The following is a 26,725-nucleotide window of genomic DNA, read 5'->3' as shown; positions in this document are numbered from 1 at the left end:
GGTTGCAAATTGGCTCACAGACAGGACCCACAGAGTGAAAACTGCGGATTCCAAGTCAGACTGTTGACAAGTCACAAGTGGAGTCCCACAGGGACCGGTCCTGGGCCCTTTCCTGTTTGGCATCTACTTCTCAGATGTCCAGACCAACACAGAAGGACTCTGGCTGACCATGTTCACTGATGACTGCAAGCTAGGAGTCATTATCAACTCCCCAAGTGATGCAGACATCCTATAAAAGGGCCTGTCTGAGATCAGTGGCTGCTGTCGGAACCATGGCCTGAAGCTTAATCCCAAAAAATTAGTTATCATCCCCTTTGGAAAAATCTCAGTTCCTGTGAATTACTATGTTGATGGGAACCCACTAAACACTGAAGGGGCCATAACAGATCTGGGCACCCAGGTCGACAGCCACCTCACCTTCAACCAACACATTGCCACTGTGGTCAGAAAGTCCTTCTAAGTGACACATCTTATAACCAAAGGTTTCACATCCAGGAAGAAAGAAGTCATCATCCCTCTCTACGCATCCCTCATTAGACTAATCATCGAATATAACGCCCCATTTGGCATGTACCTGACCAGACATGTACAACAGCTGAAGAGGCCACAAAAGGACCTCACAAAAAGGATCTTAGGCCTTAAACACATGTCCTAGATGAACAGACTCAAGAAACTTCAGCTGTTCTCAGTCTCTTATCGTCTACTTAGTGGTGATCTCTGCTAGACTTATAAAGCCATGTCTGACCCACCCTTACTTGAAATGCTACACCTAAAGAAATCGCAATCCCCTCGTGCCACACACTCCAGAGATCACAATCTCATTTCCACAATTAACAGAACATGCTGGAGGGACAGGTTGATCTCTCAAAGACTGCCCATACTCTGGAATAAGCTTCCCATTCATGTCAAGCAGAGCACCTCGTTGGCCCTCTTCAAGAGAAATCTTGATGAGTGCATGGGTAACAGAAAGTTCACCCTTGGGATCACTCCAGTTGCCCTACTGGATAGGAGCACTGTGAACTAACTTCGGGTGACATGGTGCCTGGGCAATTTTTTTGGACTAGGCTCGTAAAGGCTCCAGGGCCATTAGCCTAGTACACACCTATGAACATATAAACAACTGTACTATGTTCATCATATTGATCACTGCTGCAGTCTTAGCTATATGAGTAGATTACCCTGGCTTATTATATTTGGAAGGAGTAGAGTCCCAGAGCACCTGGAGAATGTTCCTAGCAAAGCCTGACCTGGACCTAGAGAAAGAATCAAGCTTATAGTGCTTTGTAAAAATGTACAGAGGGCCAAGTACCAGCTTCTAGAATATTTCTAGAATCCAACCCTTAACAAAAAGTCAAATTATGTGAAGGCCCTGGTGGAGTGGGCGGGGACCCTGCCTGGAACAGTTTTGTTATAGAGGGTACAACAAAAGGTAATAACCTTAGACAACCATCTGGAAATGGTCTGTTTTGACATAGGTTGTCCCTTCTTATTACCTTCACAAGAAATGAACAATTGGTCCAAGGTTTACTTTGAAAATTACGAGTACAGGTTCGACAAAAATGGGAATGCCGAACCACAGTTGGTTGATTCCCATTTTCACCGACCTGCACTATTGCGAGTGTGCAGTTTAGCGAATGCCACTGTGCATTCGCACATATGTCATCAGAGTTATGACTACAAATTTCGGTACAGTGGGGATCAGGAAATTACCCTTTTCCCCACTGTAGTGCGATCTCAGTGTTGGAATATATTATTTGCAGGGGGTGTGGGGGATGCAAGGGGTGCAGCCCCCCTGCAAAAAGATTACATTAGCTGATAAGCAGTAGTGACGTGCAACACAGAATGTCGAAAGTGCAAATTTGAATGCTTTGCTATAAGTACTTCGACATTCTGTCCTAAATAATATGCTACACGTCGCATATCTGAATCGAAGATGTGAATTAATTTTGTTCTGTACTTTGATATTCTCATAGTAAACCTTGATCCAAAGATTTGAAAGATTTAGTTCTGTCAAGATAGTACCTGAGTTGTCTGTACACATCCAAGGTATGGGGTATTGCTTCTCCCTCATTTTAGGTTACAGAAAGAAAATAGAGAGATGGATAGTCTGGTTTAAAGTAAACTTAAATACCACATTTGGCATAAAAGAAGGATTAGTTCTCAAAGAAACCCTGTCCCTGTGGAAAATGAGGACGGGTTGACTCACCATAGGAGCTTGCAACTCAGATACTCTTCTTGCAGAGGTTGGAGTAATCACTAAAACTGTTTTCCATGTTAAGAGCCCCAAGTCAGCCAGGCTAGTTGGTTCAAATGGAGCAAGTGTTAGCTTTGGGTCTATATTAGAACATCAAAGTTTCAAAACTTTGAATGTTCTACTATCGCCCCCCTATTCAGCGAAAACTGAAAACATCGAACATACAGAAAAGCAAATTTTTTCCTAGGGAAAAAATTCACTGTTCCAAAACACATACACACAATACAAGCACACCAAACAAACAGCAATCCAAACACATACGCCTAAAATCTTACACCTAACCCTACACTAAACTATACATACACCACTAACTATCCACTTACCTTAACCCAAACCCTAACCCTAAGGTCCGTCACTATCGCACACTCACCTCACCCGTGCCCTAACCCTAACTCACCTACCCAGCCCTAACCCTCACGTCCACACAATTGCACACTTACCTGACCTACGCCCTAACCCTAACTCACCTAACCTGGCCTAACCCTCACGTCCACACAATCGCACACATACCTAACTCGCGCCCTAACCCTAACTCACCTAACCCATCCTACCCCTCACATCCACACAATCGCACACATACCTAACCCGCACCCTAACCCTAACTAACCTAACCCGTGCTCAATCGCACACTTACCTGAACCCAACCCGTAACTTTCCACCACAGCACTGAAAATACCAAAGCAACAGACAACCAAAGTCTTTCACTAGGAAAAAATTTGATTTTCTGTAGCTTCGATATTTTCAGCTTTCCCTGAATAGAGGTCGATATTAGAACATTCGAAGTTTTGAAACTTCAGTGTTCTAATATAGACACTTAGCTTCTCTAACACAAAATTAAGAACCCAAGGAGGGGCCACTAGTTTACTTGGAGGTCTCTTGTGCAAAATCTCTTTTAAAAACATTCTGAATGATTCTGCATTGAAAGAGGAGGATCCATGGGCAGACATACTGAAATGGCTGATAAATGAACCTTGATAGAGGAATAAGAAAGGCCATAGGATAGTAACTCACACAAATATTGCAAAACCAGAGAATAGCTAGCCTTGAATGGGTGCTGGTTATGTTGCTGGCACCAACTAGAAAATCTTTTCCATTTGCTAATATAATATTTTCTAGCAGCAGGCTTTCGTGCCTCCATTATTACCTGCTGCATGTCCTCAGTAAACAGGTGACTAAAAGGAATTAAAACCCTGCCATTCATTCATTTGAATTTGATTGCTGTCAGAGCGTATCAAACACCCCAGTCCTTGTGTGAGTAGATACAGTCTGTGAGGAAGTTTGTGGTAATTGCCCCTGGCCACTTCCAAAAAGAAGGGAGAACTGTGGTTGCCTGAGCCAGAAAGGAGTCACCACAATGATCTCGGGGAATTCCTAATGAATCTTATAAAGTACCCTGGATATTAATGAAAGGGTTGGAAAGCATACAGGAACATTTCTGTTCAAGGAAAAGAAAAGGCATCTGTCTTCCAGGCATTCTTGAATGGAGTCCTGGAAAAGAATCTTGCCAGTTGCTAGTTCAGAGATGAGGAAAAGAGGTCTACTTGAGGAACTCCCCACAGAAGGATCAAATCTTGAAAGACCACCTGATCTAGTTTCCATTCATGAAGGTCTGCCCTGGTCCTGCTCCGCATGTCTGCCACACAATTTTGCTCTGATAGAATGTAGGATACCTGTAGAGTGAAATTGTGCTGTAAAACTGTCTCCAAAGGGGGTATGACTTGGTTTCCCTGTCTGTAAAACTTGAAAAGGTCCTGGGGACCAAAGATGATATAGAGAGTTGAGTGCCTTGATCAGAGCATGCATCTCTTTGATATTTATGTGTTTGTGTCTGTCCTTCATGTCCCAAACACCCTGCTCTTTTATCCTTCCTGAAACTGCTCCCCAAGCAAAGTCTGAGGTGTGTATAGTGACTGAGTGCTTCTGAAACAAGGAGGGAGAAAGGGCTAGATGGATTTCTGTTTATGTGCTGTCTCCACCGAATGATTTCTCTTGTGACAAACTGCAGTGCTGGTGTTTGGAAAGACAAAGGGTGATGGTGACGGGATCAAACGGACGTCATATACTATTGTACCTTTCTTATGTGGAGTCTTGTCAGGGGACTCATGAGACTCACATTAGCCATAAGATTCAAAATCCTGTGCTATTCCCTCACAGTGACCGAAGTTTCAGTGGAAAACCTTAGAAATACATCTAGACAAAGATTTATTTTTACTATGTGGAAGAAAATCTCTTGAACTGAGGTGTTTAGTTGGTATCCAAGGGACACAGTCCTGCGTGAAGGAGTGAGTCTCGGCTTGTGTAAGAGATCTCTCACCCAAGAGAGAAATTCCTGACACTTTGAAAAAGACTATATAAACATAAGCAAGTTGTCTAAATATTGAAAAATGTGGACACGCTGTAGCCTGCTATGAGCTATAATTGGAGCTACACACTTTGTGAACACTTTTGGTGCAGTGGATAGTCCAATGGGTAAAGCAGAGAGTTAATAATGTGAATCAGACACACAAAATATTGAGAAATGTCTGATATTTGGATGAATAAGAGTGTGATGATAAGCATCTCTTAAGTCTAGTGTTACCAGGATACTTGAGAGCAGAAGAAGAGGTAACAGGTTATAAAGTGACATAATTTTGAATTTGGCACTATCAGTAACTGGTTTCAGAAAGAAATACCCTGAACTGGTCTCCAAACATTTTCTTTCTTTGGCACTAAGAACTTCTTGGAACAAAAACCCTTCCCCACCTAGGAAGGAGAAACTGGTTATATCGCTCCTTGGGAGAGCATGTGATGAAGAACTGGTGGAAACAAAAGAGTGATCTGGAGGGTGAGGAGTGATCCCCTGCAAAAAAAGAACTTCCTCCTACTTCCATCTGTAACCTTGATGAATAATCTTCAAAACTCATTTGTCTGAAATTATCTGTTGTCAAACAGAAAAATGGAGATTCAGACTTTTTTGGAAGAAAAATAGGGCCAGGGTGGGAGGGGTTCACAAGGTCACTTGGATAGTCATTCAGGCTTATTGGACTGTCTTTGGTTTGGGGAGGCTTGAGGCTTCTTTTGGAACACCCTTGCCATTTCTTCTTAAATGTCTTTCATCAACAGTCATCTTGGAGATGTTCCTTTGTTGGGCTGAATAGTTTGCTTTGGGGAAAACCTTCCATCTTCTAAATATTGTTTGTGTTTTATCACTTTCCTCTTCACGTAAGTTATTTTAAAGCAAGGAGTTTTATATTTTAATGGATTGTCATGAGACTTTTAAACAGAAGCGCTTTTTTCCCCTTTCAGGCTAAAACATTTTTTCATTGGAAAAAGTGTGTTTGTTTTACTTTTTGGGGGGGTTAGCAAAGTGTTTTAAAGTGCTTTTTACTGTGTTTTTCTATGAAACGTCATTTTAAAGACCTGTAGTTTTTACTGGCATTTGGTACTTGTCTCCTGTGGGAAAGAGGCATTTTCTGCCTGACCATGGAACAAACTACCAGTCCCAGAGTCAGTCCTTCTTCCAGAATTGTGCCCCCCCACCGAGAAGGAGGAATTTTCTCTGTAACCTTGATGATTGATCTGCAGAACCCATTTGTCTGAAACTATCTGTTGCCAAAGAGAAAAGTAGAGATTTAGACTTTCTGGAAGTAAAATGGGGGCTGCCTGGTGGGAAGAGGGAACAAAGTGTCTTAAATAGTCATTCTGACTTATTGGACAGTCCTTGGTTTTGGGAGTTTGAAGAATCCTTCTTGGAACTACCTTGACATTTCTTCTTAAATGTCTATTTACCTCTATTTTGTTGAGACTGTTTATTTTGTTTCTTACCACAGACAGATGAAAAGTTAGAGAATCCCTTGAAAACTTTGAAAAAGGAGGGCTGAAAAATCTTAAAGATTGCCTGTATCTGCTTACCCCTTTCATTACACTTTTTGATCACTTCTTCAGCAGAGGGGCCAAAAACTAAACCTCTATCCAAAGGGGAATCTTATTTTAACATCCTCTGGGAGGTTGTGAGAGCCCAGCTATGCAAATCTCCTCAAAACAGTAGCTGTTGCCACAGTGTTTAAAGAAGTATTAACAGAGTCACGCAGTCACTGTAAACAATAAATAGTGACTTGAACAACAGAAGGAAGGAAATGATTTAAAGCAGATCCTCCCTCTCAAGAAGAGACTGCAGACAAAACATTCTTCATACTTTCACGCTCAGAATGAGCCTTAACATATGAGCTTGGCAATTCAAAATTCTGAATATCAAAGTGGCAGAAGCATAACTTTTTCCCCATACTTATCAATAATCTTCCCATACTTATCGGAGAGAGCAGGATCGGACTTTAGTAAGTCTTTAGTAGCAGAAGGATTAACTAAAGCTAAAGTTGCTGGATCAGGCTTGAGAAGAGTGTATAAAAGCTGAAAAGTCTGTGGAGCTTTATACAACTTATCTGCCTTTTTTAGGAACATCAGACTGACTATCAAAAAAATTGCAGACAGTAACACACACATCCTCCAGAAGTGACAGAACAGGAGGAATAGGTGCATGTTCTGGAAATTCCTTCTGTAACAGCTGATAGTATTTTCTGAGGGACTGAGAAACTTCACTGTTACCCCAGTGAAAATACTGGCACATTCTAGAAATAGTCTCTGAGAATGAGACCCCCCTCCACAGGGAGAATCAGAAACTAAGCTTTCCTCTGACTCTGAGGAGAAAGCCCTGTATCTGTCCCTACATTCGCCTGTCCAGGTTCAGAATCTTGATTATTTTCTCACTTATATTAGGAAATCTGACCTACACAAACTTGAGTCTTGTTACAATAAAATCGCCAGGTTTGCTAATAATTCCCCGTTTAGAACCCATCACTGCATACCTCTTGGACAACTTCAGTGGCTTGAGCTCCTACAGCTACTAATCTATCACCAACTTGTCACAGCTTACAACAACCTAAAACAACCCAACAAAACTCCTGTTCTTTGGCAATTACTGACTAACTACTGACTAACTACACACCAAATCGTCCACTCCGCTTTGCCAACAAATCACTTCTCTCTTCCTCATCAGCTAACAACACAGCAGGCAAAGCTCTATTTTCACATAGTATAGCAAAAACCTGGAATAATCTCCCTCCATCCGTGACTTCTGCAGAAAATACCACACAATTCAAAAACTCCCTGAAGGCCCACCTTGTAAGTTCTTGGCTCTGTCCATGTGTCACATAGTCCTAAAACCTGTTAACCTCCACACTTTCTCTCTTTCTGTCATAGTACATGCTTTCAGTAAACATGCTTGGTACAAATGGTATCCCTTGACAAACATGAACTTGTAATCTCTGTCTGTTTTTTTTACAACAAACAGAATGTACATATGTAAATATTGCTGATTTGAATTGCCTTTACTGTTTTCTTTTCTTACTAGATAATAGTTGTATAACAATGTTTTTTACATGTATGATATCAGTATTGTTATTTGTGTTTTTGAATTATGTGGAGATTTTCTCGTCGGGCCTGCGCTGTAAATGGACCTCGTCCAGTTGGACCATCCTGGTTAACAAAAGAAAAATAAATAAAATAAATAATAAATTTAATCTTGAATCTTGAATATCTTTAGAAAGGCGGTATCCCTCTTCCTTTTACCAAGAACTGCTTTACAAGAAGGATCAAGGTAATGAATTAGACCCTGAGCCAGACCCAGAAAACTACTCCTGTTTAAGGAAATTTCAGAAGTCGATACATGCTTACTTTTCTGTTTCTTTTTGACAGAAAAACCGGGACCAACAATTTTATTAAGGTCAGCAGCAGCTTTCAATGTGCTGACAAAACATGGAAGTCTTCCCTGCTCCCTCTCCCAGGAATGACAAGGGTGGCTCTTTCCACACTGAGGGTCTCCCAGCAGCTGCAGAGGACTTGGTTAACTTCCAGTCCATAGAAGTTCTAGGTGCTACACCTGAGGGATCTGCAGTAAAAGATGAATGGTGTGAGGTATAAGTAATGGCCATGGCAGAGTCACGTGCCTGTGACTAAGGCAAATTGCTAGCTTGCTGTGATGGCAAAGGCTATTACAGCAAGCTAGCAATTTGTCTTAGCCACAGGTACGTGAGGTATAAGTAATGGCCATGGCAGAGTCACGTACCTGTGGCTAAGGCAAATTGCTAGCTTGCTGTGATGGCAAAGGCTATTTCTTTAACTTTTTCTTTTTGCGGGTGGAAAAAGGACCGACCATGGTCAAGCTGAAAATAGTGCTTCTTTCCTAGTGAAAACAAGCAGCAAATGATGGTAAAAACCAAAAGTCTTTAAAAGTCTCTTTCTTCAAAGACAAATACAGTAAAAAGCACTTTAAAATACTCTGCCAGCCCCACAAAGTGAAATAAATACAATTTATTGACAGAAAGAAATGTTACTTCATACAACTTTTAAAATGACAGGACAGGAAAAAAGAGCACTCCCATTTAAAAGTACAGTATAGTCTCATGACAGTCTGTTAAAACACAAACTCCTAGCTTTAAAATAATTTTCTAAAGAGGAAAGTAATAATAATAAACTAAAAATATAGAACTTATCTGTCCAGGATAGGAACAGCACATGCCAGCTGTCAATCCTCAAAAGCTTCAGAGGAGCATACTCCTCTGTGGCAGTAAAGCTCTGAAGGACTTGGTGTTCAAACTTCTCTTTTAGTCAGCTCAGCTTGAGCAGCTCAATAGTTTGGGCATGTGGAAGGTGCCCTGAAGCTTTAGAAGCTGACCGATTGTTATATCCTTGCCAGGATATAAGCCATATAGCTAAGGTTAATGCAACAATGTTAGTATGATAAACATCTTGTGATGATTTGCTCCTTAGACTGAGTTTGTCCCTAAGTTGATGGGGTTCCCCTTAGGAAAATGGGAGCAAGAAACAGGACAGAAGCAAGGCTTCATGCACAGGTCTATCATATTCCTCCAGGAATACATAAGGGGTTGTGACAGTCTGGAAGGGGAAGGGAAGGAGAGTTGTCAGGACAAACTGAGAGGGACAACATGGTACTAGCGTTCTGGTAAGTACATAACTTTCATATCCTTCATTGCCCCATCCATCCTTTTGACTTTTTGGGACAGATTCTTCAGCTACCATGATTCCTGTGTGGCATCAAGGTAGGATACCTCTGAAAATGTCAGAACCAAAGGCTGTTCTGAATCTTGATATGAGACCCAATTTTAATGTTTGCTGAAGGTCTTCATTGTGGCCCAAGCTGTGGCAGCACATATATCATCTACAGTGGAGTGTTGGAAAAAGGCAGTAAATGTAGCCATGAATCTATTGGAATGTGCTCTTGGTTTGGTAGGAAGAGATAAGCCTTTTGATGTGTAATTAAATGTAATGTAATTTGAAAATGATCTAGACAAAATGAATTTAGAAACTTTCAGTCCAAGTTTAACCATAGAAAAAGAAACGAATAGCTAAGCATCTTTACTATAGGTTTTGTGTAATGCAAGTAGAATCTCAAGTGACAATGTACAACTATAGTATGAAAACTGTATTGTCCTTTGTTAGACTGATTCCAAAAAAGATGAGTAAATGTCTGGCCTGGATCAAGGCTGACTCCACAGCAAATGTAGGTACAAAGGTAGGATTAGCGTAAGAGTTACCCTGTCTTAGTGGGATATCAAATAGGGCTACTTACAAGATAAGGCTTGTAGTTCAGAAATTCTCCTAGTTGAGGTTATTGAAATCAAGAAAAAAGTTTTCCATGAAAGAAACAGGCTTGAAAGGGGGTTATCAAAGAGGGGACTGTGTCCTTAACTGGCTGTCTCAAAATAAAGATGCCCTTCAGAAAGACTTTGAGATTTTTAGGGGTGGTATGGAAGATGCGTTTGAATTTTATTTATTAATATTATTTTATTTATTGACATTTGTTGACTGTGAAAGTTCGACTGGGACAGGAGTCCATTTTCAGCAGAGGCCCAGGGAGAAAAGTTCCACAAACACATTATGATTGCACCGTATTTTACAAGAGTTTACAGAATTTTCAGAAATTACAGTACAATACAGTACAATATAACAAAATGAGAAACAAACTAATACATTGTGGGAAGTTCCAATATGAGAGAGAAAAGCATAGTAATTTACAATATATACAATATATAGAGGTACAAATATGACTCAGTCATTCTACATGTGGGTGTGAATGACCCGAGATGTACCTCCCTAGACTACATGAAAAGAGACATGGAGAAGCTCTCGGATTATGTAGCCCAGGTGGGTATGACCCTAGCCCTGAGCAGCATCCTACCATCACCCAAAATGATACCACAGCACAAGCAGAAAATGATTGATATCAACAACTGCCTAAGTTTCTGGTGTCATTCTAAGGGGATCCAGTATCTGTCTGCCTGGGATGACATGATTGACAGACCTCCATGTTTTGCCAGAGATGGCCTGCATCTGTCACTCCCTTGTTTCGGATACTGGTCAAGGCTCTTGCTACCCCTATAGCGCCTTTTTTAGGTGGTGTTCCAAAGACCAAATTACCACCGTAACAGCTACAAACAAATGCAATCTGAGGGTCTTGCTGCTCAATGCTAGAAGTCTAAATCTCAAAATGCATTCACTCAAAGCACTCCTTAAAATGGAGAACATTGACATTTGTGTTGTAACAGAGACCTAGTTTAAAGCAGCAGAAAGCAGTGACCCCCACCTATCCTCCCCCTCCCCCTCCTTTCCTATGACCTCACCTATCCTATAAATATACATCTCCCTTTGTGCCGCCATCTTTACATCCAGGTCTTTCCCTTGGCTGCTGTGCATCCCTCAGTTCTTGTGTACACACTTTGTGTAAGTTGCGCCTTTTTTTACTCTTTTTTGATAGATAAGCTGTCTGCCTACTAAGTTGTCAGTAAAGATATCCTCACAGTTAAAAGCGACAACTAAATCATCCCAGCATATGCTGGGGGTTACGTATCACTGTTGCCGGCTATCTGTGTTAGCGTTTGCTGCACGTATTTTTCTATTTACTACCAGACAAGCATACCACTTTTAAATGTGTAGGTATAGTTCTGTATGTAGTTATCTTTAGAATCAGTGGTTGTCACATGTTTTATGTCTATTTACTGTTAGATATGCAGCTCACTGACAAGCATGTCTGAAGGTTTATCTTACTAATTACATGTAATAGATACGCTACCCAAAAGCGTACTGGTGTTATCAACTCCCAGTACTGACTAACTGTGCTTGGGTATTTGTAAGTAATTAAGTATTTAATGCCAGATACCCCTGATATACTCGTACATTGTTTGAAAAGCATATTTATTTTATATGCAACAACTGTTTTCTTCAAACACTGTCTGAAAAAGTATAAGTATAGTGATAGGCAACAACTTATGTAACCTAGAGTGTTCCAGTGATAATAACCGTTGGTACCGAATTACTGTTCTTGCGTGCTGCACGTGGAAGTATTTTACATCTGTAGCTACCTGTTAAAAGTTAAACTTGTTAATTTAATGAGTCAGATATCAGATTTTTAAGTAGTAATCTCCAGGTTTCAGTAACGCATTTATTGTCTAACCTTTATCCTTCACATTAGAGTGCATTTGGACTTTTACTATTAAAGCATAACTGTGGGATGGTGTACTGTTCCTTAATTATAACAGAAATGCAATATTAACACAGCATTTTAATGACTGTGCCTCCATATATGAGTAATTCTAACTTTAAACTAATGTAAATGGTAATGTCCCTAGCTGTGTTTGTTTAACTACTTTGACTCTGCAAATGTTACAAATGTCTTCCTGGATAGATTGTCCCATGCTTAAGTAGAGCCTCGCTTCGCCTACATTCATGCTGCACACCTGCATACTAAGTGCAGCTTACACTCATGCATATCAACTGTCCTGGCCAAGTTTTTAGAATCCTAATGTTATGGCTTTATAGAATTGCTAGTTGTATCTGAAATCCGTTCCCTATGTAAATGCATCTATTTAACCCATCATCTCTCATTTGAACCTAATATTTGAAGGATAGTGACCAATTATACCTTGTATTTGTACTAGTATGTGCATTATCTTATATGTGACGCTACCATAAAACTGTGCTTAACACCCTACTTATTTTACCTCTCTGTTTCTCTCTCCCTTTATACAACCAGTTGCCCTACCCGCTCGTACAGCACTAAAGCTGTGGAACTGCCCTGATTTATTGGCGAACAACCTTAAACCATCTTATAATTGTCATCTTCACCCTAAACTAAGGAATTGAATCTTCTCCCACCCTGAGGAACAGCCCCTCATGGACAATACAAGTGAAGAAAGTACGTGTTATATAACATCCGTCTGTGGAAGCAACATTGTATAAATTACTGTAGGTGTTAAAGTACACTCCACTGCTAGGGCGGCCAGCAGCCATAACCTTCATTTTTCTTCTTCTTAGCCTACCTCCCCTCCTATACCCTTGTAAATATATTATATCCTTCTCTCCTCCTCAAATTCCAAGACCTGCTACCTCCCAAAAAGAAACTATAGTAGCTGTACAGCTTTTGGCCACTAGATGGCACCCTTCTCCTAGATCTATCATTCTGTCTTACAACACAACTCACAAGAATACAGTATTTCTAGCTTGTAGAGTTATAGTCCCACTATATCCCTCTACCTTCTTACTCTGTATCAGTTAGCTACCCTTCCTCTATCCCCACTATCAAGACTCTCACCTCCCATCTTCTCCAACTTCACTTACCTTAACAATCAGCTCTCCACTGATTGTTCTCCTCGGGCTCACTCCTACTGTGGCTCTACCCGCTCTGTTCGCCCTGCGGACTCACTCCGCTCCCCCACCCTGCCCCCAATTCCCACCCGCCCCAGTACATCTACATATATATACACTGGCCACACCCTCTATCCATATAACCAATTACATCGTCCAACCCCTTAAATTGCTACAACCCACTTTCCATTAGTTATTATCCTATTAGACTAACTGCTCTTCTCCCTGTAAACTAACCTACACACATTACGTCTACAATGCCACCTAACACTACCCTTACACACTTGAAACCCTTACTCCTACTATCACTTCTACCTGTTTTAGCTATACCATACCTACTTACTTTCTATGAACACCTTAACTACCTACACTTTCATAACCCCATTAAGCAAACTTCCACACCAACACTTTTCACCTGTCATAGCCATAATCACACATCCTATCTACCAAAGTATTTAACAGCCAAATTTCATAGATTCACTCACATCACATACCTCAACCCTAAAGCTAGAAAACCCCAGAACTTAATATGTAAAGGCTTACTTCTCAATCTGGTAATACAAGTCCACTCCCTAATTGATGGTGACATACACCCAAACCTAGGCCCAAATTCTACCACTATCACAAAGCCTAACACCCCAACCTCTATTAATGCACATCTGCTTAATAGACCCACTAACTCTCTCCTGATAGCCCATCTAAATATTCGAAGCATAAATAATGAAGTTGCCCACCTACACACCCTCATGGATGTACATTCATTTGACATCCTCTGTCTCTCTGAAACATGGCTCAAGCCAACAATACAAGATACTACTGTCATCCCCCCAGGTTACAGTATCCTCAGACTTGACCGCAACTCTAAAAAAGGTGGAGGTGTAGCTATTTTATATAAATCTGAATTACAAGTCACCTCCATAGACTCTAAACCTCCTCTAACTAGCAATGCAGAAATTCTTATCTCCAAAATTCAACTCAACAAATGTAAATCCATCTATATAATCTGTATCTACCTTTCCCCGGCAATAATATCAACACCTTAGAGGCCATCCTAAGTTGGCTATCCACCACCTACCCTCAAGAAACCATAATTCTTGGTGACTTTAATATAAACTGGATGAGCTGTACATCTCAACAGCCTTCTACCCATATCAACCTACATGGTTCTACGCAAACTATTACAGCCCCCACTAGAACCAATAAACATAATAATCACAGCACCTTAGATTGGATCCTCACAAATAGTCATCAACAATCTTACAAAGTAGGTACCCTCCCTGAAGATATAAGTGATCACTCACTCACCTTCTTAATCAGGTATAAGAGTGACATCCAAAACCCAACCATTTATAAAAAAAAACAAGGTCTAACAAACATTTTAACCCCAACAGCTTTCAAAAAGAACTCTTAGCCTGCAACTGGTCACTCGTGAAACACCTACCATTAGAAGATGCCGTTAAAGGGGTGGGAAGATGGCATAATGGTTAAGGTGTTTACCTTACAAACACAAGGTGCAGGGTTTGATTCACACATGGGGTAATTGGCTAGGCTTGAAATGGCCCACGAGGTTAGTTAGCCTAGTACTAATCTATGAACCTATGAACTACTTTAATTCTAAATTTTAACCATCCTAGACTACCATGCCCCAACACGAATAATAAGAAGCAGGTCTAAACCAGCCCCATGGCTCTCCAAAACTACCAAACAAAATATCCTCCATAGAAGCAATCTCTGGACTAGGTGGTGCACAACCAAAAGTCCAACAGATCAACTAAAGTTTAGACAATTAAGAAATGAAACTAAAAAAGCCATATTGACTAACAAAAAAAACTTTTACTGTCATCTCCAACAAACTCACCAAAATAAACCTCAAAAATTCTGGTCTGGTATCAATAAGCTTTTACACCCAGGTTGCTCTATTACACCCACCCCCACAGGCTCTAATCTCAACAGCTCTATCCAAATTGCCAATGCTTTTAACACTTTTTTCATAGACACCATTCAGTCTTTGGCCAATCAACTATCCCCTAACACTACATCTTCGTCCACTGATATCCCTGACAGCCCCCCACTATTTCAATTTCAACCTGTTCCTACATCCTTTGTCTGCACCCTTATTCAGAAACTTAAACCCACCACCCTCTCTGCAGATCAACTACCTGCAGAATACCTGCAAAAAGCCGCTAAAGCTATAGCCTACCCCATATCCATCCTCATTAACAGAACTATCTCTGAAGGAACTATTCCATCAAGCTGGAAAATCCCACATATCGTCCCCCTGTATAAAGGTGGTAATTCCAAAGATTTTTCTATAGGCCTATAGCCATATTATCCCCACTGGCAAAAATCATGGAAAAGTGCATTCATAAGCAACTATTAAACCACCTACTAGAAAACAAGCCACTAGCTACCTGCCAACATGGCTTCAGACCATTTCATAGCACCACCTCTGCTCTCTTATCCTTCACCGACTGTATTAATAAAAATCGTAATAATGACACTCTATCCTCAGCCCTCTTCATTGATCTGTCAAAAGCCTTCAACATGGTTAATCACCAGCTGCTCATAAACATACTTAGAAACTTCTCACTGGATCCACTTGCTATACAGTGGTTCCAATCCTATTTAAATAACAGGCAACAGGCTGTATTATGGGAGAATAACTTGTCTTCCCACCTCCCAGTTGCCCTTGGTGTCCCTCAAGGCTCCATATTGGGTCCTCTCCTCTTTTCTATTTTTACTAACGACCTACACTCTGTATTACCTCAAGCTACCTGTATCCAATATACGGATGATTCAGCCTCTTCACCATCACAACTTCAGTCCCTAACCCAAGATGTGTTTAGGAGAGTAGAGAATTGGCTTCTTCACCGATGTCTCATCCTGAACCCAAACAAAACAAAAATGCTACTATTCACTCCCACATGCAGAGCCTCCCCACTGCACTTCACTGTCACATCTAGCAATGGTACAATTATATCCCCCGATTCTACCACAAAACTACTTGGAGTACTAATTAACAACAACCTTACCTTTGAGTCAGATATTAACAACACAATAAAAACAGTAAACAAGAAACTAGGCTCCCTCTACAGGATCAAACCCTTTTTGACTCCACTAGCCAAGACCACCATTGCCCGCACCCACTTAATCTCAACCCTACTATATGCATCCCCTATCTATACTAAACTATGTAAAAGCAATCTCGACAAGCTGGCTATTTCCAACAATAATATTGCCAGATTTGCTACTGGATCTACCTACAGAACCCATCATTGCAATAATCTTTATCAACTCGGATGGTCAGAGTTGTCAAATCTTATTCTATTGAACCAACTAACTATTGCCCATAAGATTCTGTATCAACCTACAAATACTCCAATACTCACTAACCTAATCACCCCCTACAATAACCTAAAGACCCTGCGGTCTTCAAATAAATTATTAGTAAAGATAAGTAAAACCAACAATCTAGCCAGAGACTCACTATTCTCTAACACAGCGGGTAAAACCTGGAACACCCTCCTTAATGACCTAACCTCCCTACCCAACCAAACTCAAACCATACCTTAAATCACACTGGCTAGGCCCCTGTGCAAAGCCAGACTAACTACCTCCCTTATCTCCAGACACTAATCCTCTCACTCACCCAATCTCATTAATATTTTACTAACAATAATGTGTGTGTAATCCTTTTAGTTTAAAAGTGCCCTATTTCACTTACCTTTATATATTTTCTGATGTATATCCATACTTATGTAACTAGGAATGTATTTTTTGTAACTAGGAATGTATTTTTTTTCCTTGCTCCTAAACTAATATGTAATGTACTGTTATAATTTGTTTAAACTTGCTATTGTACCTGTGTTTCTGTAATACTATTCTGATGTGCAGAGCTTTTTTCCCTGGGCCTCCACTGAAAATGGACATATATCCAGTTGGACCAGCCCAGTCAACAAATGTAAAATAAATAGATGGCATTAGGGATAATTAACAAGACGGTGTCTTCAGACAGCATCCACTAAAGGTAATTTGTTGTGAAGGCTGTAGCTGTGAGTTTAGAAACTTTACATAGATAATTAATGATAAGCACAGCTGGAAAAAGCAGCCTCTGGCTATTAGTAATGTCTCCTTGGTTGTTACAGCCAGTGATCAGTCATCTAGTTATGAGAGCATACAGATCCCTTGTAGCCAGTAGTTGGCTTTGAGTACTACTGTGCATTTGATAAATGCCCAGAGAGGCACTGTTGTGAGACTGAAGGGCAAGGGTATGAACTGGTAATGACTGGACCACTCCCTAAAAGTGCAGAAGCCTCCTGGACTCCTTTGACATCTTTATGCATAGATAGGTGTCCTGGAAGTCTATGGACCACAACCACTTGTTTGCCTTGAAGCAAGGCAAAATCAATGAAACTGTGGTCATTTTGAACTGGATCATTTTTATGGACAAATTTAGGCTATTGGGGTCAAAGGACTGGACCTTCTTCTTTGGAATCAAAAACAATCTTGAAATAATTCTTGATGAAACAATTGCCCCCCCCCCCCCCATCTGCTTCCAGAGAAGGGCAGTTGAGCAAACTTATAGGGGTACTGGTTTGGCTTTCCTGAGAAGGACTACCCATTAAGGAGGCCACCACTGCCACAGTCACTCTGTCAGAGTGGGAATCGAAGGGCTGATTCAGGGATTTCCTGAACCACAATGATTTGGAACCCTTCTGATTCTCATTAAAGGATCACTGAGGGTTCTCACGTTTGACTTCCATAGCAGACAGTGTCTTGCCACCTTGCTCATACCTCATCGGTTCTTCCTTTTCAGTTGGTGTAAAAAGTGAAGACCTGTCAAATGAGGAATTAGCAAAGGACACCTTAAAGCTGTGCTCAAAGTTGCCGAGGTGGAGCCAAGCGGGGCACTGAAGGGTTGTGCCAATTCCTGCCATCCTTGCTACTCCACTGATTGCGTTGTTGTACATACACATGGAACGTTTTGTAATATTCTGCATGGTATTTAGGGTGGTCTTTAGTTATTTAGTGGACTTTTGAGTCATTGGCTGACCTAAAGTAACCCCAAGAGGTAGAAGGGGCAGAGCCATATGCTTCAAAGAACACTTTCTAATCCAGAGAGGGCAGGTTGGATGGCCAAGATTCCCTCTGTTTCATTAATTCCATGACTTCACAGAATGTAATGTCTTCTGGAGAGGACTGGGGCAAGCCCTCTCTTTAAACCAACTCATTTTCAGATATGATGGACTCCAATGGGGAGTCCACAAGCTTCCTTTTACATGTTCTCATCCTGAGAACCTCTGGCTGTGACTGGTCAGAGTCCATGAAGAATCAGACTGCCTTTGTTACTAATCTTTGAAGGATATGGCTCTGCTCTGTTCCTTAGAACCATGATGAATGGGTTGAAGAGCCAAAGGACAGACACCTCAAAGTGGAGCCAGTACCACAGACAGCTCTACCAACAACCTGGTAGGGAAGGGGGCTGACATCCTCTCCATAACTTTGAAGGCAGATACATAATCCATCTGCATCAAAGCCCCACACCTCAGAACTGACTCCTCATACACTGAGACAGTGGTAGGTGGTATTGAAGTCTGCCCTGGCAGTGAGGATCCAAAAGTCCTTGAGGCCTTGAGGTTGAGATCAAAAACAAAGATTCAGACACCAAGGACCTTGACACCCCGAAGTTCAAGCTCATTGTCTTTGTGGATGGTGTGGAGGATTCAATGCTAAGCACCTGAGTCTTAGACTCACTCAAGGTAGAGGGAGCGAAGATAGAGTGAGTCAGAGGTGAAAGAACTGGCAACAGAACCATGAAGGTTGATGGTGCAAAAGTGGCACGAACCAGGTTGAAGGACGGCTCAGAAGCTATCAGGAATTCAAGGAACTAAAGCACAAGCAAAGGACCAGATCAGATCTGAGTGGTGACTTGGTAACCAACTCTTGGATCAGACGGACTGATGGAACAAGACTTACATATTTCATTGAGGATAATTTTATTTATTGATCCAGAAAGGACCTTTCGGAGTCTTAACCAGAGCCAGTGGAAAACAAATAGTATACAGTAAAGTGCACACACGAGTTTCATTCTGTCATTTACCACATTAGGAGAAAACAATGTAGTGTTAGTTACCCTCCATGACAGGTAGTGAAAACCTGCATTACTAGATTACTTCATATCCTACACTCATAAATAATAAAACAGCCTGTAGTATATTCCTCCATGTAATGTATCAAACTCCATTTCAGCCTTGAAAAGTAGAACATAAATATTTTAAGACAGTTAACATGACTAGTGAAATGTTTTGTATAAACTTTGCATAGCACAGCAGTTTCCAAATAATCTGGTATACTGTCTTTAAGGCATGCCGTGATAGTTTAAAAGGTATACCACTGTCACTTTTAATCAGCAATCCATTAATCTCACTCCAGCCACCATGTGCAGATCATGGTGAAACAGCCACCCTTTGTTTCTTATAATCTCTGTGTTTCTTTAAGATATATTATTAAATATTATGGAGTGTTGAAGTTTCTGTCAATCATTTCATAAATGCAGCTATTGTGATAGTAAAGCTATATGTGTAATAAATTATGCTATACTTTCAAAAGCTCGTGGCCTAGTTCTATTAAGTGATAACAAGACTTGATAGTAATAACACTGGAAAACATTAAAATGATTCTCAAGCAGTTTTGTATATTCATCATTTCTATATGGTTTAATTGAAAGTGTACAAAATTGACCACTTTTACTGAAAGGTAACTTTTTTCTCAATACAATGCAAAGGTATCTGAAATGCCTAAATCAGAACTACACTGAATTCTGAGATTAAAGGTAAAGTTATCTTATATGTAAAGTAAAATCTGTTATTTGAACTCACCCAGTTCTGCTGGCTTTACCAAGGGACATTTTCTCCTTCTGTGAACGAACCCATTCATGTACTTGCAAGAGGCATTGCGCCTGTCCTTCCTCTACACTATCATTCATTGCATCCCTTTCATAATGGAAAGAATCATCCTGAACTCCATTGACAGGTGTGGGAGGGGGGGCTGCACCATTCTGGGCACGAGGAGTACAACGCTCCATAGAAAGAGCGAACAGAGGCATTTTCTTTATCATCCGCCCAGTATCTTCTGATCCTATTACCCTTTCTTCAAGAAAATCCATGTCCCCCCTCTTTTCAGAAAGCTCTGTAACTTCCAGGGACTCAGCACTTTTAGCATGTTCAGGATTTTGCATAAGACCAGGATGAGTAAAATCTTCATAGCTGGTATAACGCTCATCTTGCAGGATACAGTTGATATCTGATAGTGAAGGTGCCCTAATTTAGACATGAGATATACAGATGAGTTATTAAATGTTGGATTTTTTCCAGATTTTTATTTGTTTTAGGAAACAACAAGAGTCAAGTGCAGTATAAAATACTTTTTTTTACTTTAGAGCAAACACAGACTAAGATAATGGTGCTTTTTATCTGCACATGAAAGAACATGGAGAGTACAGAATTGAAAAAGAAGACCCAAAAGGTAATGGCTTTAGACAGGAACAAATAATACACTGACAGACTCAGCTTCAACGGTTTCAGACTAGCAAAAAATTCAGACTAATAAAACTCACAAGAAAGACACCTGTGTCAGTGCAGCTTTTGGTAATAAAGAGTGCACTTCTCTAAGGCATACATTTCAGCTGTCCAGATTGTCTAACAATGTACACATTTTTGCCTTGCATTTTTGGTCTGTTCCTCATAAAATCTTAAGTTTTCTGGCAAATCATTGAGGACAGCAGTCACCAAATAATGACACACATTTGAGTTCCAGACTTTACAACCTTCAGGAAATACATGCTAATGAAAAACTTTTATTCTAGCAACTTTTCAAGTTTGTAAAAACAATATTTAAAATCTGCCTCTGATTTTTGGCCTTTGTACTTCCAATTATTATGGTTTTGTCCATAAGTTTTGCACTAGGAGATTTAGAGGTATGTTCTCAAGAGTATTTGACAAATTTGTTGAGATTTCAAATCTAAAGCTGAAGATACATCCACAAAGCAATAAGATAATAACCCAAAACTTTGGTGTTGCTATTTCAAAGTAATTTTTCATTCTTTCAAGTGTAAAAGTCATTCTTGCCTGGTTTTGAGAGTTGTTCCATGTCCTGTAAATGTATGCACACTGAGCATTTACCTTCCTGCTCATCTGTGGATTGCAGCTGATGCAGGAGCAGGAAAATGTACTTTTCATCTCTAATCATCACAGTTAATACAATTTGTTTCTATCTCAGACTGTGCTTTACTACTTCTTTAGGTGGTCAGTTATTGCACCAGTACCACCACTATGACATCACATCAGTGTTGCAACACGGGACATAACATCATAACCATGTCATAACAAAGTTTCCAATTGATTTCACTTCTGACACACAGACACAAATGCCTATCATATACAATGTGCATACTATAGACCGTAAACAAATTATACGCTCACAGTGATTTTACACTGTACAAGTAACAAACAGGTAAAATGGCAATACAATTTTATACAGGCTTGCAAGATAAAATGCAGAAAACAAAGACAAGGTAACAATTCTAAAACAAAGCAGCCTTATTTTTGCAAATGCAGACTGTATTTATCCTTTAAAACACATACATAAATAAACTCAATGCAGTTATCAAAATGCAACAAAGTCAGTAAATATAATCAACAATCTGATACTGCTATTTAAATGTATAATTATCTGCTGCTATTAAACGTTATATAGATACAACTACACACCTCTGTTAACATGCCTTATTGTGTCACTCTCTCATAAATGAAATCTGTCTGCTTCTGATATATGTTGTAAGGCTGGCTGTATCTTAATAGAACAGTACATTTTAAAAGCTGCAAAACACATCTCTGTATTCAACAAAAGCAGTGATTTACATTTGGGAGTGTCAACCCTTGTTTTAAATGAATGGATTTTTTTTTTTAAATGAGAGTGCAATATCATACTTGTTTGATCTAAAATTACAAATTATGCACTTATTTATATTTGTTAATAAAGGTAGAGGGCTGAACCAAATGAACCCTTTTCAGGCTCAGGCCAAAAACAGACATGTGACAAATGACATACAGCATTTAGGTGGTCATCAAAACCCATAGAGAGTACGCAACACCATGGATAGCTGGGGCCACAATGTGGGTAGGGGAGATAAAAGCACTAAATTTGTCTGCTAGTATGACGACTATTTCCTTGAGAACAGAATGTGTGATAATATCATGAATGAGATCAATGCATTGCTGGACATTATTCCTTAATTTCCAAAAGTAACTGAAGAAAAAGTTGTATTTGCAATGATCTTAAGTTATATTCTTGCTGACATGTTTCAGTGTGGTCTTGAGGTAGGGAGATGGCAATTTCTTACAATGTGTCACTATAGTTCTTCTTTTGCTGTACAGTTTATTAACACCAGAGTTCCACCAGTGAAGTTTATTTCTGAATTTATGATTATATTTAGGACAGACAGGTACAGAAAATCAGCGGTGACTATGGCAGCCGTGATTTGCATCAATTTACAATAGATTGTTGGGACTTTTGCATAAGTTTGTGTTTGTTTGTTTCTTTCTTTATTTGTTTGTTTATTAACTTCACTGCACTGCAGTTATGATGCCCCTAAATAAGAGTCACCATACCAGCAATCCTTGGAATTATAGCCCTATCAGTCTGACCAGCCATAAAACCGTAAAACCATAAAATGACTCTTACTTAGCATATGTGGGAGGGATATGATGTAGCTCTTATAATGTCCAATCATGTATAACATTTCAAACCCCGGGCAGCAAAGTCAAAGGAAGTAGAGTTTCAATATATATTAAAGATACACACACCTCCAAGCTGGTCAAACAGTATGACCCACAGGAGACACTCCAGGTGCAGTTAACCATTGACAAGGCCCCTATTCAATGTATAGCTAGCTACAGGCCCCCAAATTTGACTCAAGATGCCCACTCCACCTATCTGGACCTCTTCAAATCTATCAAGATTCAACCCTTTACCCTGATCCTGGGTGACTTTAATTACCCAACCATAGACTGGAAAAACTAATTATGCCAGAACACAAATGCCCAGAGATTCCTTGATTGTATCAATGCAAATGTCTTGGAACAGCTAGTTGATACCCCCACAAGAGGTGATAATATCTTGGACTTGGTATTAACCAACATGAGTAACCACTGCAGCACCCATATGGTAACATTCTCCCTGATAACATCTCACCATAAAGCGGTCACTTTCAAAGTCACCATCTCCCCTGAGCCCCCTCTAACTATATAACAAAAGGAAAAAATTGCTGTCCAGGACCAAGAAGGAGCAGATGCTCAACTGGAAGCATTCTCACCTTAGTCTGAACAAGCAAATAAGAGCACTAGTGAAATCCTCTAAAGCCAACTTCAAGTCCAAATTGGCCTAATCTACTAGAGACAATCATTAGGCCTTCTTCACATATGTCTGCAGTCTCAAAGGAAGCACACAGATCCGTTCAGAACTGGTGGTCAAGGATACCACATACACAAATGGTGTAGATATAGCCAATCTACTGGCTGACAGATTCAGCAAAAACTTCTTCCCTCTCTCCCCTATCAGTAAATCAGGACATCCTCAGTACCTGCCCTCCACCCCTTATCTCTAGGGAACAGGACATCACTGGCCTCTCAAAGGCAAAATATACAGCCTCCATGGGACCCAATAACACCCCAGGCTGCATCCTACATGAACTCAGGCATGAACTTGCAGCACCATTAGACACCGTATACAACCAAAGCCTGAGTACCAGCTTTGTCCCAGCCGAGTGGAGGACAGTCACTGTCATCCTTTTACACAAAGGTGGAGCATCCACCGATCCAGGAAATTATAGACCCATCAGCTTACCTAGCCTGATCTGCAAGGCCATGGAATGGATTATCATGGACCTCATTAACAGAGACATTAGCAACCTCTAAACACTCAATCCCACACAGTTTGGCTTTGTCAAGGGAAGGTCATGTCTGTTAAATCTGGTCGACTTCTTTGAGACAGTCACCAAAGCCATGGACTAGGGGAAGATGGAGCACACCGCTTACCTTGACCTGGGCAAAGCCTTCGACACTATTCCCCACTCATGCATAGTAGATAAACTCTCTCAGCTAGGCATCAATCCATATGTTACCAGATGGGTAGCAAACTGGCTCACTGATAGAACACACCTAATCAAAATAGGGGAAGCCCCTTTAAGCAGTAGCCCTGTAACGAGTGGCATACCCCAGGGATCAGTTTTGGAGCCTCGGTTATTTGGGTTATACTTCTCTGAGGTGCAGGCCAAAACCAGTGGGCTACGGCTGACCAGATTTGCAGACAACTGCAAGCTGGGTGTATTCATCAATTCCCCAAGTGATGTGTACATCCTCCAAGAGGGTTTCACCCAAATAAATGACTGGTGCCAGAAACATAGCCTCAAGCTGAATGCCAAAAAATGCATCATCATCTCCTTTAGGGAGAGTGACGTTCCCACATATTATCACATTAATAACAATGTCCTAAGTACAGAATCAGTAGTGAGGGAATTGGGCACCCAGGTTGATAGCAACCTGACTTTTGACCACCATGTTGCTTCCGTTGTACGGAAAGCTTTCTACATGGCCCATCACATAAGTAAGGGTATCTCATCCAGGGACAAAGAGGTCATAAGATCCCTGTATTCTTCCCTTATAAAGCCAATTGTTGAGTACAACACCCCCTTCGGCATGTACCTTGCAAAGCACATGCAGCAGCTGGAGAGGCCACAGAGATCCCTCACCAGGAGAATCCAGGACCTCAAACACCTACCCTACACAGATAAGCTAAAAACCCTGTTCCTCTAATCAGTTTCATAAAGACTCCTCAGAGGTGACCTCTGTCTGGCATGCAGCAGCAGCAATTTCAGACCCAGCCTTGGTGGGACTGCTGCATATCTGCAAGTCAAGCTCCACTCGAGCAACGTGTACGCACGACTTCAACCTGGTCTGTGATATCAATAGGACGTGTTGGTGGAACAGATTTGTGTCCCAGAGACTCCCCCATCTGTGGAATAGACTCCCCCTCCACGTCAAGCAGAGCACCTCATTATCCCTTTTTAAGTACAACCTGGATAACTGGATGGGAAACAGAAAATACATTCCTAGGATTCCACTTGTGCCCCTGCTGGGCAGTGGCTCTAGATGATGACTTGTCTAAACATGGGCTAAACTCTTGGCTAGGCTTACAAGGGCCTCAGGGCCAATAGCCTAGTAACCTCCTATGATCCTATTATCACAGATATGAGCTAACAATTACAACATTTATGCTTGAGAATTTGTTTGTTTGTTTGTGTCTTTCGGCTTTTCCCGGTTAGGGGTCGCCACAGCGGTACTCCAGTCCGCTAATGATTGGTAGTGGATTTTTACGTACCGGGTTACCAGCCCTGATGCACAACCTTCAACAAACGCATGCCCCATTCACGTATGCCTCCACACAGAAGATGCTCTGGCTGAGAATCGAACAGGACAACATCTTGCTATGAGGCGACAACGCTACCGCAGCACCTCCACCGCAACATTTATGCTTGAGAATACAGCAGTATAACAAGAAAAGTACAAATGTTCTTATTTTTGATTTAGAAGGTTAAATTATGCATCATTAATTAGTAGCCTTTTAATACCCAAAGTGTCTTAGTTATATTGTGATTATAGCTATGGGATACTAATTATATATTGTGATATAACAGGAACATAATAAATGTATTTATTTTTTTACTTAGATGATTTAGTTCTGCCTCAGTTTACTTTGGTTTAGAGTGGACTTCTATTAGTATAGTAGAACTTTATATATTTTTTTAGTTTAAATTACAGATGTTTTTATATTCTCTCAGTGATAAAAGGTCATAGCTTTAAGTTTATTAAAATAAACTGCAAATTATCAATACTTTCTGAATAAAAGGTGCATCCTGGAATTCATAAAACTTCTCTTCAGCCATGCTAATTGCCCAGTGCAGCTTGATCTATTAGTGTGACAAAGAGAAATTATAACTCAGAGACATGGTAAGCACTGAGAACCACCTCATTAACATCACATTACCATGTTTCTGAATCAAACACTGTGCTGTCTGACCTGACAGTGCTAGTGTTCTCCCTAGCAGTCTATGCAGTGCATTAGAAAAAGGCACCTGCCTACAAACAAATACACATTCAGATATGCATGTGCACACACACACACACACACACACACACACACACACACACACACGCACGCACGCACGCACGCACACACACACACACACACACACACACACACACATCTAGACTCACGAGCATGCACACAAACATACATTGATTCATTCAGTCTCACTCATACCCCTACAGACATGCATACACATGTCCCCACAGATACATACACACTGGCCCACCTCCCATCACCATGGCTTTGCTGGACTTACCTGTAGTGTGAGTCCTCCTCTTTTTCCTCCCATACTAACATTTTATTTGACAGAGTAATTCTCTAAATCACTTGGCCAAGGAAATTAGGAAACAATTCCAAGCAAGAACACATAGTTAATTAACACTGGGCACTTCCCCAGAAAGCCACATTAGCATGGGGCTTCCCCAGCAAGACTGCTCTCCATGATAAGACCTCTACAAGGAAAATACCTCCATGACAGAGCAGTGTAAAAATTGGAAAGGCTTGCTGAAATGTAGAAACCTTCTGAGATAAGGCATCCACATTATGGTAAACCTTTCTAAATCCCACGCATTG

The 26,725-nt window shown here is 40.6% G+C and overlaps 1 protein-coding gene across 6 annotated transcripts in view; it reads right to left on the bottom strand.

Moving 5' to 3' along the window:
- PLEKHA4 (pleckstrin homology domain containing A4) overlaps positions 1-26,725 on the bottom strand; it is a 2,050,101-nt gene that overhangs the window by 897,743 nt on the left and 1,125,633 nt on the right. For all 6 annotated transcript variants that reach the window (XM_044059475.1, XM_044059472.1, XM_044059474.1 and 3 more), the window contains one exon: positions 19,828-20,268. In XM_044059475.1, coding sequence (XP_043915410.1) covers positions 19,828-20,268 — 441 coding nt within the window. The remainder of the gene's footprint in view (positions 1-19,827; positions 20,269-26,725) is intronic.

Source organism: Protopterus annectens, chromosome 17.part0, assembly GCF_019279795.1.
Source record: "Protopterus annectens isolate FY-2018-M chromosome 17.part0, PAN1.0, whole genome shotgun sequence".
NCBI classification, from domain to species: Eukaryota; Metazoa; Chordata; order Ceratodontiformes; family Protopteridae; genus Protopterus; species Protopterus annectens.
The sequence above is the reverse complement of the archived record's forward strand: the minus strand, read 5'-3'. Positions and strand labels throughout refer to the sequence as shown.